This window comes from Rhinichthys klamathensis, unplaced genomic scaffold (genome assembly GCF_029890125.1).
Source record: "Rhinichthys klamathensis goyatoka isolate OS25496 unplaced genomic scaffold, OSU_Roscu_1.1 h1tg000029l_1, whole genome shotgun sequence".
NCBI classification, from domain to species: Eukaryota; Metazoa; Chordata; class Actinopteri; order Cypriniformes; family Leuciscidae; genus Rhinichthys; species Rhinichthys klamathensis.
This window is the reverse complement of record NW_026606579.1, coordinates 2,752,590-2,765,670: the sequence shown is the minus strand read 5'-3', so window position 1 is coordinate 2,765,670 and position 13,081 is coordinate 2,752,590. Positions and strand designations below refer to the sequence as shown.

At 38.1% G+C, this 13,081-nt stretch overlaps 2 protein-coding genes across 6 annotated transcripts in view; both read right to left on the bottom strand.

Annotated features, from left to right (window-relative positions):
• tnnt2e (troponin T2e, cardiac) overlaps nucleotides 1-13,081 on the bottom strand; it is a 147,634-nt gene that overhangs the window by 19,722 nt on the left and 114,831 nt on the right. The gene's annotated exons all lie outside the window — the stretch shown is intronic.
• The window catches only part of cald1a (caldesmon 1a), a 54,923-nt gene that overhangs the window by 6,725 nt on the left and 35,117 nt on the right, over nucleotides 1-13,081 (bottom strand). For 3 of the 5 annotated variants that reach the window (XR_008806638.1, XM_056245269.1, XM_056245270.1), the window contains exons 4-13: nucleotides 10,060-10,387; nucleotides 9,937-9,972; nucleotides 9,600-9,845; nucleotides 7,881-7,978; nucleotides 6,580-6,850; nucleotides 4,720-4,860; nucleotides 2,899-2,942; nucleotides 1,965-2,040; nucleotides 1,699-1,836; nucleotides 1,478-1,573 (exon numbers count right to left, since the gene is read on the bottom strand). Coding sequence is in view for 4 of the 5 variants with exons in the window: in XM_056245269.1 (XP_056101244.1) it covers nucleotides 1,478-1,573; nucleotides 1,699-1,836; nucleotides 1,965-2,040; nucleotides 2,899-2,942; nucleotides 4,720-4,860; nucleotides 6,580-6,850; nucleotides 7,881-7,978; nucleotides 9,600-9,845; nucleotides 9,937-9,972; nucleotides 10,060-10,387 (1,474 nt within the window). In the remaining variant the exon portion in view is untranslated. The remainder of the gene's footprint in view (nucleotides 1-1,477; nucleotides 1,574-1,698; nucleotides 1,837-1,964; nucleotides 2,041-2,898; nucleotides 2,943-4,719; nucleotides 4,861-6,579; nucleotides 6,851-7,880; nucleotides 7,979-9,599; nucleotides 9,846-9,936; nucleotides 9,973-10,059; nucleotides 10,388-13,081) is intronic. The other 2 variants (XM_056245271.1, XM_056245272.1) reach the window with 2 other exon arrangements.

The window sequence follows — 13,081 nt, the reverse complement described above, 5'->3', positions numbered from 1 at the left end:
AAGGGGGTGTAATATCACTCGCGAGATGGCCCTGAACTTCACAACTCATGTAAACACATGTACATGCACGTCAATCCGACAGTAGTGACATAACGGATGCCAGTGTCCTTAAGGCAAGAGAGCATACTTGGAGGGAAGGGACATACCTGATCTTCAGCAGAGAGAGAGAAAGCAGAAGAGAAAGCGGAGGAAAGAAGCCCAGGGGAAGAAGCAAAGGGAAATCTACAGTAACAGTGGAAGAGAAAGAGAGAATGACAGGAAAACTGTGAAGGCCAAGGTGAGGTGCACCATTTTGATGACAGAAAATAATGCTGCTCGACAAAGATCACATATGTATATGACATTATATGAAATGTTTTCTTTTTCCAAATAAATCTTGACATACATTCACTTCAAGGTAAATCAATGTAAATTCATTTTATTTTCCATTAAAAATATACGAATTATGAAGCAATGCTGCAGCCTGTGAAAAAACGATATGAAGATGTTTTGTAAAGTGTTTTAATTTATCTAATAGATGAACAATTAAACCATGTAAAACTTAAAATTAAATTATTTAAACAGCAAGAACAACAATAAAAGTTGCATTTAAAAAAAATGCTTTAGCCAATTTTGTCTATTGTCTGTCATTATTAAATAGTACTAGTACAAAAACTAGTATAAGGATATTGTGATAAGAGTGCACCCGTGGGTTTTGTACTTGAGCAACAGGTCAAAGGTCGGCCCTATTATGTTAACGCTCTGGGCGCTCGTAAATGAGGCGTAAACTCCCACTGTAACCTTATCCTGGTTTCTAAAAAGCAAAACTGTAACGCACCACCCCCTGGACGAGGAAAAGTACACACAAATGAACAGTATCTCCTTTTTTTCTGTAAACGGGTGAAATTTTAAATCCAAAACAGTTGTGATTTCATTTGTAACTAATTATAATGACTGAATTTAGATGTTCTTGACAATTATTTGCTTCATTTAACTAAGACCAGTCACAGTCTGTAATTACTCTGACGAACTCAGTACTTTGATTCCCAATTCCCATATCGACGTTCAAACTCTGAACTACTGCACAGTTAACTAGACTTCTTTTCTTAAGTTTACAGAGATTTGTACACTTAAATATATTTATAGCATGCTTTTATATTACATCCATATTTGAACATTGAAGCCAGAGTTTTAAAATAAACAGCCAGTCAGCGATGATGACAGGAAATATGAGTAAGCCTGAATACCACCACCTCTTTAATACCTTCTATGTGATTACAGAAATAGTCAAAGTATACAAATGACTGAAATTAACATAAACTCCCATGAATCTCTTTCTAATGTTTTGTAAAACATCTGGTTTAGTTCAGTGCTGCTAAGTATTATTTCCCTTTGCGTAGAGCATTACCACTAGGTGGTGCCATACAACAATACTCATCTTGTTCTGGTCTAATGCAAGCAGAACTCAAGGGTGTAATGGACAGGGTCAAAGGCTTACCGTGGGTCTTCCTCCTGACATTTTGCCTGTCTCTGGAGTTTTATTTAACCAATCGTTGATGCGGCCAGCCACGCCCACCTTTATCCCAGCTGCATCCTGTACGGGGCGGAAGAAAAAACTCCCTTTAGGGTTAAAGTTCAGAATGGACAGGAAATGGTTCCAAGAGAAAAAGTGGGGTCCCTTCCCCCACCCATCAGTCTATGTAAATGAACATCACAAACCTTATTGGTTGACGCTGGGCTTCCACCAGAGCTGAAGACATTCCCCTTCTCCCACATGCTCTTGATGTTGCGAATACCGTCTGTCACCATAGGAAGATCTATGGCAGCTGATCTGGGAGATCTGACCTCCTTGTTGCTCTGACCAGAGAGAGCAAGGCAGAAACGAAAGGCAGAGATTTCACTTTGCTGTCTTCTGGTATCCTGTGTTTAATATAGATTTATCTTTTGCTTGTGTTCAGTTTGAGAGACGATGATGTAGGACTCACCTGCACTGCGGTGGTGTACTGTTCTAATCTGTTATCAATCTTAGACACCACAGGAGCATGAGATGCCTTTAAGGAACTGACACACACACACACACACACACACACACACACACACACACACACACACACACACACACACACACACACACACACACACACACACACACACACACACACACACACACACACACACACACACACACACACACACACACACACGTTAGCTCATGCTGGTATTTATAAGCATCATTTTCACAATGAAAGATTACAGATTAAAATTAACTGCCAATTAAAATCACAACAGTTCATGTGTGACATAAATAATTATTGGATGGATTTGACAGATAGATAGATAAACAGATGTATAGATGAACAGTGACAGACAGATGATTGACAGACAGACAGATTGACAGAAAGACAGACAGACAGACAGATGATTGATAGACAGACAGACAGACAGACAGACAGACAGATAGATAGATAGATAGATAGATAGATAGATAGATAGATAGATAGATAGATAGATAGATAGATAGATAGATAGATAGATAGATAGATAGATAGATAGATAGATAGATAGATAGATAGATAGATTTCTGGACTGTTCTTTTAGGGCTGGGACTGGTTATGTGACAAAATTCCTGTGGGTGAATGTAAACAGTTGATTTCTGCTATCACTGCATGTATAGTTGTTTTTACAAACTGAGGGACGAGTCAACATAATTGTCTGGTAATCAACAACGTGCCACAAATGCTGTCTAAACTTGTTTTGGAACCAGGACTTTCTTTTAACCTAGCCAAAAGTACTCCAAACAGTTCAGATTATTCATTTATGTAATTAATCTTATTTTTTGGACACATTTGTGCTTAGGAGGTAGGTTGAATAACATGTTTTCATGAAAGGTCAGCAAGGAATAAAAGTAGAAGTGATCACCTCTTTTGTGCTGATCTGTTGAGAAATTCTGCCCTCTCACCGATCTGGGAAGAGAAATCAAACAATGGATAGATTTAACAAAGGTCACTGCTTTGGTCATGAGGAACACACACATAAAACACACACACACACACACACAGATGCGAGCTGTCTGTCGGACTTGGCTATTCTGAGAGGCAAGAGACTAGCCTGTTCTTTTCGGTATGAAACTGTCACGAGGCCAGGAAAAGCAGGGCCCTTTTCAGCTCTCTCTCTCTCTCTGTGGGAACCGTGGCCTGTGTTTATGATATATGACAACAGGGCTAAGAGGGGGGGAAAGTGTTCCTGTGAAGCAACAACAAAAACCACACAGACAACACACATACAAACCCCAAAAGTATCTTGAATCCACTTCCCCCCTCAACCGAATGTGGGAGTTCCTAAAATACTCCTCAGCAGGAAATTCCCCATTCTCAGGCGTGTTTGAAACGGCTCCGTTAGAATGTGGTTACAGTAATCCTATTAGTCTAATGGTCTTCCTGCGTCCCCCTAGAGTTCACGTCTTGAAGAGAGCAGCTCGGCTTTATCTCACACTAAAACACTACCGCGCCATTTTGTATTTTTGTAAAAAGATGGATTCCAAAGGGAAGAGAAGGAAAGAACTGACTTTAAAACCACTGACAGCAGGAAACCCATATCCAAAGCATGCGAGAACCAGAAAAATAATTCGGAAATTAGATGCACGGCGTCAAATGCACCATTGATACAAATATCGATATTGAAATAATGAATTACGAGTTATGAAATAACGAAAATATATGAAGTCAATTATTATTTTGTTACAATCGATTACCTGTATTCTGGCTGATACTATCATTCAATATCAAACTCATCCAACTACCCACAAAACAGGGGTTAAAAATCACACAAATACAATCCACAGCATGCAATACATACAGTGTACATGATGACAAAGCAGATCTGTGAACGTATCATCTGCGTATGATAAACACGAGGGAAAGTCTTTCAGCACAGATTCCAGAATGTGCATCTGATGCTATTTCTCACAGTAAGCACAGATTATGCCAAAATACCAGAATTACTATAGTTATTAAATAATAAGTGAGTATGGAAGCTGTCATAGACATTGCCTAGTAGTTAGTACATGCATATTATTTTTTATAAATGTAAGGACATTCTATTCTATTCTATTATTTATGTACCGTTTAAGGGAAAGTGTATGCATATTTTTTATACATTTATAAGGGAAAGTATACATTTAGATGCATTCTATTCTATTATTTATGTATAAGGAAAATTATATATTTTAGGTTCATAATATTATATTACTTTATTATATTATATAAATGTTATTATATATTACTTTACATTACATTATATTATAAATTCTTGTATTATTATAAATACATAAATATTATTTAAGAATTAGAAAATGTTTCAAATATACTGTTATCATTATATAAATTATGATATTAATATAAAATCTCTTAAACAGGGTGTAAGAAGCTTTCAGAAGTTTTTTTCTCTTACATGTTAAATGTCCTTTTCTGATGCTAGCTATGGTACTTAGGTGGAAAATGGTAACAAAAGGGTTATTCCCTTTAAACTAGTACAGACATGCTTCAGTGAACACCAGCTGCATTAACGCACAATCATCAAGCTGTTCTCCTCCTCATTATGTTTACAAGATATGGCAGATAATTGCTTTTTTCATGGGGACAGCGTGTTCCTACAAGTCAGCTGACACTGTCGGGTGATTGACAGCTGTGGACAGAGAGAGAGAGAGAGAGAGAGAGAGAGAGAGAGAGGGTGGCGGCTGACCTTCAGGGAGGATCCTCTGGGACTGACACACTTAAAGGGCTTCCTGGTCTCTCCATCCACATAATCCTCCACTTTCTGCCTTTTCTCAGCCGCCTCCGCTCTTCTTTTCTCTATCTCCTCCTTCATCCTCCTCTTCTCCTCCTGAAGAATAAAATAAACACACGTTCATCACCTCACTGGCATGCTTCATTCAAAAACACCACCAGCAGACTGATCTGGGATCTTCACGTCCCAGACAATGTCCTTCTTGCAATAAATGAGAATGATAATGAGACGAACAACAAAAATCAAGACTGCGTCTAGCGTGTCTCTCTGTGGAAGCGTAACGTGAACTGGCAGCCAGCCGCATTCCACAGCAGCTGAGAAATCATAAAGAAGCCTTTTTGTTTACACCATGTTTTTTTGGCACGGCCGGCTAGCATCAGCACGGGGCCCTCTAATCTCTAATTAGTCCTTTTTTCATTTACTGCCTCTGTTCATTAGGAACAAGGAACATATTTGCATTACAATGCTAGGAGCGGGCCTCCACGAGGAGGGACGGCTGTGTTTCTTGCCCGCTACTGAGAGATCCAGAGTCTGAAACTCATGTGCACTCATGTGGAACTCACACTGGGTGCGATCACGCTAATGTTCGTGTAAATGATTTGGAATTCATTTGAATTACAACTATTCAATACTGAGAGAGAGAGAGAGTATACAACAGTTATTTCACACCAAAGCCTAATATCAAATTACAGTTAAAGCTAAGCTAACAACATGATACTTTAAGCATAAAAATACAGACAGCACACAAATACTGGGCAAATTATCTTTTTTTTTTATTAGACAACCATTTTTGTCAATATTTGTTTCAGTAATGTGACAAAAATATAGTAGTATGCACTACTGTTCAAAAGTCTTTTTCCCCAGAATTCTTTGATGAATAAAAAGTGATTTTCAAATGCCCTTACTGTTAATTTTGATCAATTTAATGCATCCTTGTTGAATACATGTATTAATTTTATTCATTCACCCCTTTCTTTTGAACTGTACGGTATATTTAACCTATTGTATATATGGTTTATATATACATTATATGTACTTGTATGAGGTTTCAGTTCTCAAAGGACATCCAGAAAACATTCAAGTATACATTATATGTACTTGAATGTTTATATAATGCTACTTGTAGCACAGGTCATGTGCTACAAGTTGCTGCCTTAAATTCACTTGTACAAGTCATCTCAACTTAAATTATATGAAATTGACTAAATTTTGTATATCTAATAAAAAAAGTTGAAATAGTTAGAGTTAGAGTAAAAATAATGTAAATACTAGGGCTGTCAAATGATTAATCGTGATTAATCACATCCAAAATAAAAGTTTTTGTTTACATAATATATGTGGGTGCACTGTGTATAATTATTTTATTTATATATAAATACACACACATGCTTGTATATATTTAAGAAATATTTTCATGTATATACTGTGTATAGATTTATATATAATTTATATTATATATAAATATATTATATATAAATAATATTTTTTTCTTAAATACACATGCATGTGTGTGTATTTATATATACACAAAATAATTATACACAGTGCACCCACATATATTATGTAAACACAAACTTTTATTTTGGATGTGATTAATCGTGATTAATCATTTGACAGCCCTAGTAAAAACATATGTTTCCATGACTTACTGATCATATCATTTTTACAGCGGTGTTTACAGAAGTCACCTAGTTTTGATGACAGGACCCTCATCAAGATTTTCGCTTGCAGAAAAGCGAATCGAGGCAAATTCCACAGCGTCAGTGAAACTGTTACCAGAACAGGAAATGAATCATTGACGTTAAACGAACACACCTCCTCTCTGGCTTTCCTCTCGGCCTCCTCCTGCTTCCTCTGCCGCTCCTCCTCGTCCAGCACCTTCCTCCTCTCCTCCCTCTTCCTCTTCAGCTCCTCCAGCTCCACCTCGGCCTCCTGCTGTTTCTGCCTCATCCTCTCAAACTCCTCGCTCTCCATCTCATCTCTCCTCCTCTTCAGTTCCTCCAGCTTTCTCTCGGCCTCCAAGCGAGCATCCTCGCCGTCTGCCTCGTCTACTTCCGGCGCCTCAGGAGAGCGTAAGCTGCCTCGGCTGTCGCACAGACAAACAGATTCTCACTCGTACAGGACAGGTTAAAGGGTCTGTCAACACCTTTACACATCCATGTTCTTTACGTGTAAAGAAAACCCAACCTATTCACACACAGACTTAGTGAATCAGCACACCCCTGTCTAAGGTAACACAGTGTCCAGTTACAGCTGAGAACAGCCCTCAGGACACAGCAGATCAGGTGACTAGCGTCAAATACCTCATCACGCAAAGCTCTGAACCGAATATAGCTGGACACATAGAAATGTATTTTTCAACAAGGTCAAAAACAGACTAACAGACATGTGGAACGTGATTATTTTATCTGTAGGTTTATTTCAACGTCCTGTACTTGCACACAAGAGATGAGTTTTTAACGACTCATTGTTATTATGGTTATTGGTGCAAGGAAAAGGCTTATATTTGTCCCAAATAAATGTATCGATTGTTTTCCAAGAATTTATGGATACACTTATGTTCTGGTCAAATCCTTGGAGATTTCTTTAGAAAAGAAAAGAAACTTACATAGTTAAAATCCTCAACATTCTATTAAATGTAACTCTCCTCATGTATTTGCATAATGATGCATTTAAAAATGAATGAGCAAATGTATCCTTATAAGTTCATAATGAAATATAATGTGGATAACATTGAATAAATATATTTTCATCATGTTAGATACGGATTATTAATCACTCAAAACCCTTCATCTAAACCTCTCTACTTAACTATCAGTCTCACACATCCGCCATTTTTGTAGTTTTTCTTAACACTTTTTATTCGTGTTTGTAGTTCTAATCGATTCCAAGTCCAATGCGCAATGGGTTGTGGGCAGTATGAGCCGTTGGAGTGTGCATGGATCTGCACTTCGGATGGTATCTTTGGTATACTCATTTCAACCTACTATGATTTGGGACACTAATTCTAATTTCGAATACTATTTAGGAGGGATAGTATGCGAATTTGGACGAAGCATTACACATTAGGCTGCCAAATCTAACACAATCATTAATTGTTTTTAATGAGCACTGACCTGAAAGTCCTCTCGGCTTTCTTGTGTTTGAGAGGGCTGTCCTCACACACTCCTCCATTTGGCTGTTTATTCTTCCTCATCATATCTTCATCTTCCATCTGTACACACACAAGCAGAAGTGAGTGATGTGTGGATGTGACAGGCATGCGCGTGAGAGAGAGACGGAGCGCTGGAAGAGTTTTGAAAGAACGAGATGCGGGTGCTGTTGGTGTATTCACACACACAATCAACTCCCAATAGACATGCAGCAAGCAGTGAACACACGGTGTGTAACCGCTGATCATTGAGCAGATTTTAAACCTGCATTGTGAAATGCACTGATACTTGTGTGCGCTGGTGAAAACACTACACACTGTGCTCAAATAGTGCCTGGAGTGATTTAGGATTTTGGGGAAGAAATTTTATGGCTGCACTGAAAAATAGTAAGACATGAATTGACTTTTGTATCCAAAGCTATTAAAGACCCCATGAAATTATTTCATATTTAAAATTGAAACCGGAGGTTGAAGAGTTTGCCTTTTTTTTATTAAATAGCTAAAGATCTACTATTTGCTATTTACTACTGGAGGCAGGTTGTATTAGGTATTGTTTTTCCATGGGAAAAATGGCAATGCCTGTTAGAACAAAATCAAATCATGAATATTCTCTATAAATAGAAACATGGTCTCCATTCAACTCAGAAAGTTCCCAACTACCCATTGCAAAAGAATGGCACTCGAAGTTGGACATTCAACTTGGAAACTCAGGCAGAAATGTTTTGAACCTGACCTTAGCGAGATCATGTGATGTCATGAGAACATGGTGGCACATGTACGCATTTAATGATACATATTCACTTTAAGCAAATGAAATGCATCAATGAGTCAAAACATGATAAATGATCCTCTCTGTTGATAGCAGAACACATGCTAAAGACATTTAAAGGCTTTTTGTTTCGGGCAGAAACCTCGTATCACATTTTATTTGTAAATTTTTTTATCATTACTATTGTTCGCCCTTTATTGTCTATCTGTGGGTTTTTAAATTTGTAACCAAGGAGCTTGTGATTTAACCTCGTATCTCCATTGGATCATCAAACTGTCCATTAAACCTCAACCTCATGCTGCAATCTTGAATGAAGTGCCGCACACCGTTTGGACCGTCTCTGCTTGTTTCCAATACAAGGGTAAATTAAGAACTGGTTGTTTGAAAAAGTATAGTGTTTTCTTTACTCAAGAAACACTACATATATAAAGGATAATGTTTTATGTATTGGAGGAGTGGAGAAGTCTAGTATTTCTCATGACATGAGAAGATCAACATGACACGACAGAAAAACTGTGCGCCCATATAGCTAGAGTAAACTTTATAACCTGTAAGTTTATGAAAATGTAATGCACTGCCTCAGATGCAGCCTTTCTAATGACAGACAAAACACTCCATTTCCCGAAAAGTAACGTGTTTGGAGATACAAGGTTTCCGCCTGACAGCGCCGAAATTGTGTAAGCAAGTCCGCGAAATCAAGGAAGGCAGTAAAAGACTTATTTGAACACATATATATGCTAAAGGTTAGTTTGTCACTAGCATATAGAGGCCTCAAAGTACATGCAGAGACTAAATTTCAAAAACCTTTGATTTTCAAGAGGTCTTTACGAATAAGCTTTTTTTTATTCATCTCTCACCCAAAATCTAAACCATCCAACCTTATGCAGTGTCCTCAAAACACAACTAAACTCTTACCAAAGACTCGTCATTTTCTGAAATCTCTGTCTCATATTTCTCAACGTTTTCTGTCTCTCTCATTTCATCCACTCCATTCTTTGTCAATCCCTTTATCTCACTCTTTTCCTCGTGTACACCTGCAGTGAGTTCTGCGGTGCCATTTTCCACATCCGTCCCCGAAACAACAGCAGAATCATTTACGTCTTCATTTAAAATCACCTCACGTACTTCGGAAGCAGGCAGAGCATCTTGCTCATTATTGTCCTATGAATGGAACTGCAGTCACATGCTTTGTTGCATCAAATGAGACAAAAAAAAAAAAGCCATTTTGGAAAAACAACAACACTTATCATACCTCATCAGGTATTTTAGATATTTCCTCAACGGATTCCTACAGGTAGACAAAGTTAAATGCCATAAACAAACCTTAAATGCAAGTTCCTGTGGTCTAACAAACCATACAAAAAGAAATACACACCTGTTCTCTCAAATAAGACCTCCGTGGCTTTTCCTCCACAACCACCTCCTCCCTCGGGATGACCTCCTCCTCTTCCACCTGCTTCTCCACCTCCTTGCTGTTGTGCTCCTCCTCTGCCTCGTATCTCGGGCCGGGCCGCAGACCAGCGCTGCTCTCTGAGGTTTGGCTGGTGTCGTCCTCCTCCTGTCGGTCCAGCGCCTCCTTCATCCTCCTCTGCCTGCGCTCCTCTCTCTTAGCCAGGCGCTCCAGCAGGGCCTGTTCCTCCTCGTCCTCTCCCGTCCCACTGGAGGTCACCACTGAGGTGGATACGCTCTCTGTCACCATAACGCTGGAGAGAGGCAGTGCAAGAAGAAAATAAGGTAGAATACAGACAGCAATATATAACATACAGTATATTACTAGTGATGGAGGGATATTAGCTTTTCAATTGCAATATCTAGAGAGAAAAGTGGCTGAAAAGACTGAAAAAAAGTATCACAGTTTTCACACAAATATTAAGCAGCAACTCTTTTAACATTGATAATAATAAATATTTCTTGAGCAGAAAATCCACATATTAGAATGATTTCAGCAGGATCATGTGGATCATCAGGATCTAACCCTAACCCTAACTCTTCCACTGAAGACTGGAGTAATGATGCTGAAATTATTCAAATTAGAATATATTTAAATAGAAAAGAGTTATTTAAAATGATAATATTTCACAATATTACTGTAAGATACTTGATACTTATTTAAAAAACAAAATCTTACCGACTTTTGAAACTTTTGAACAGTAGTGCATAAAATATAAAACATAACATGCTATTTATATTTTGTATGAGCTACAACATTAAAACTGGGGCCAAATAATCAACTAATATTTAGGCCTTACACAACATTACAACCCTAAAGAACGTAATTTGCTTTCTTAATAGCAAAACCTCAACATTGAAAACCTCAATTGATAGCGAGGAACTTCATTATGGTTTAAAGTGGATCTGCACTCCCTTTCTCCTTTTCTAGGGCTGCATAACCAGCGTGCACAAGGACATAGACTGCCATAATCCTGCCACTGTAGGTTAATGTAGTCTGACTGCACCACTTGGCAAACGTTTACCCTGCGTCAGCACTACTGACAATAGATGGAGCTATGTCTGGTCACACATCCAGAACAATTCTGGTCTTGTTTGACCGTCTTCTGTATCCATTCATTGCACAAAGCCTCAGTGTCTGAACATGTCACTGCTTCCGCAATGCTGACCCGCTACAGGAAGTTATTTATTAGTGCCGCCCACTAAAGCTGCAGATTACAGACACAAAGGAAGGCGCAAGAAAAAGTTACATATCGACATTTTTGTCCAATCACTGCCATAAAAATTTGTCTTGTTTTCCATTAAAATGACCTTAAAATTCTTAAATAAAGATACATTTACTTGAGAGGCAAAAAATACATCAAATATTAAGTCTTGCATTCTGAAAAAGTCATCAAAATTAAGAGTTTGTGCTTAAAACAAGAAAAAACATCTGTCAGTGGGGTCCGAAAAAAAACTTAATTCAAAGCGTATACGAGATTATTTTCTTTTTTAAACAAACTCACTTTGATTCATTTTTCAGTAAACACGACTTAACATCTTAAAGGTCATGACATCATTTTTGAGGTTCACTTATAATAATGTTAATAAAGTGTGTTGCAACAAATTGCAAAAACAAATATATATGAGGAAAAACGATTACTTTCAATCCTAATTCTGACCGTCTGTCTAAAATGATGTTTTTAAGGGGCAGATTCTTTAAAGGGTAACTAAACACTAAACCAACTTTTTTTAGTTAATGATCTGTAAGACTGGGGCTTTATTAGTGCTGTTCATTGATTCGAGTAACTTTTTTGACATTTGGGTATAAAGTGTTTTAATTCTACAATATATGGTGTAAAAACGTCTGAGTGCTGCCCTCTTCAGGTCGAACGGTGACTACTGCAGTTGAATTTTCCTATTGGATGTTTGCGGTAGTTCGTGACGGTAGCAGTGAGAGCTGACGTAAGCAGGTTTTAGCTTACCACGCCCTTGGTACGAGCTACCACGCCCATGGCAGTATAAAAACCACATTGTTTCGTCAAAACCACTGTAGCGAGTCAGGAGTTGGAATTGCGAGTATTGAAAACGATCCGGAAAGAGTATCCGTTCATCCCCATCTCCGCTGGGCTCCGCCCACTTTTCCAGCATTTTTCAAATATTGCCAGTGGGTGGAGTCAGGCTCTGACCAGGGGTTTAGTTACCCTTTAAGGTTTGTCAGTAAACGGCCACTGTTATGATTGGCTAGCGTCATTGCATAGGAAAAAGTATGAAAGCCCACTCACTATTGCCCAATTTAATTATTGCCTATTTAAAACCGTCATTTACAGACAAAGCATTATGAAATCATTTACTTACAGTACAGTTTGTGAAGCAGCTCAGGTCAGATCCAATACAGTTGGCTTCTTTATCTTTCAAAAGTTTATTTGCAAACTTTGCATTACACTGTGCCTCGTTTACAAAACAAAATGCTCCAAACAAACATTTAATCCTCGGACACGATCCGGGCAACATAGAAAAAAAACAGAATTGTTTCCGACGCTTGGATTCTTCTGAAGTCTTTAGAGATAATCAAAAGAGCCGTTTAAACTGGACTCAAAGCAAACGCTCTTTCACTCTTCTTCCATTAGTCTGACAGACTCAAGCGCGTGGATAATGTCAGAATCTGAATGCGCATCTGTATACTGTATCCAGTGTAGACAGCGTCGGTGATTATAATGCGTTCTGTTTCTGTTTGTTTTATTTATATAGCACTGTTAAAACACAACCCAGGTTGAACCAAAGTGCTTTACATACATATTCCAATAAAGGATAAAAATAACAACATACCTCAACCAGTCAATACATCACATATAAAATATCACATCTACTCATTATAAGCTAACGACATCAGATGTGCTTTACACAAATGCCTAAAAATCGATAGCGATTTTGCAGACCTGATAGGCAACGGCAGCTCATTCCATTGT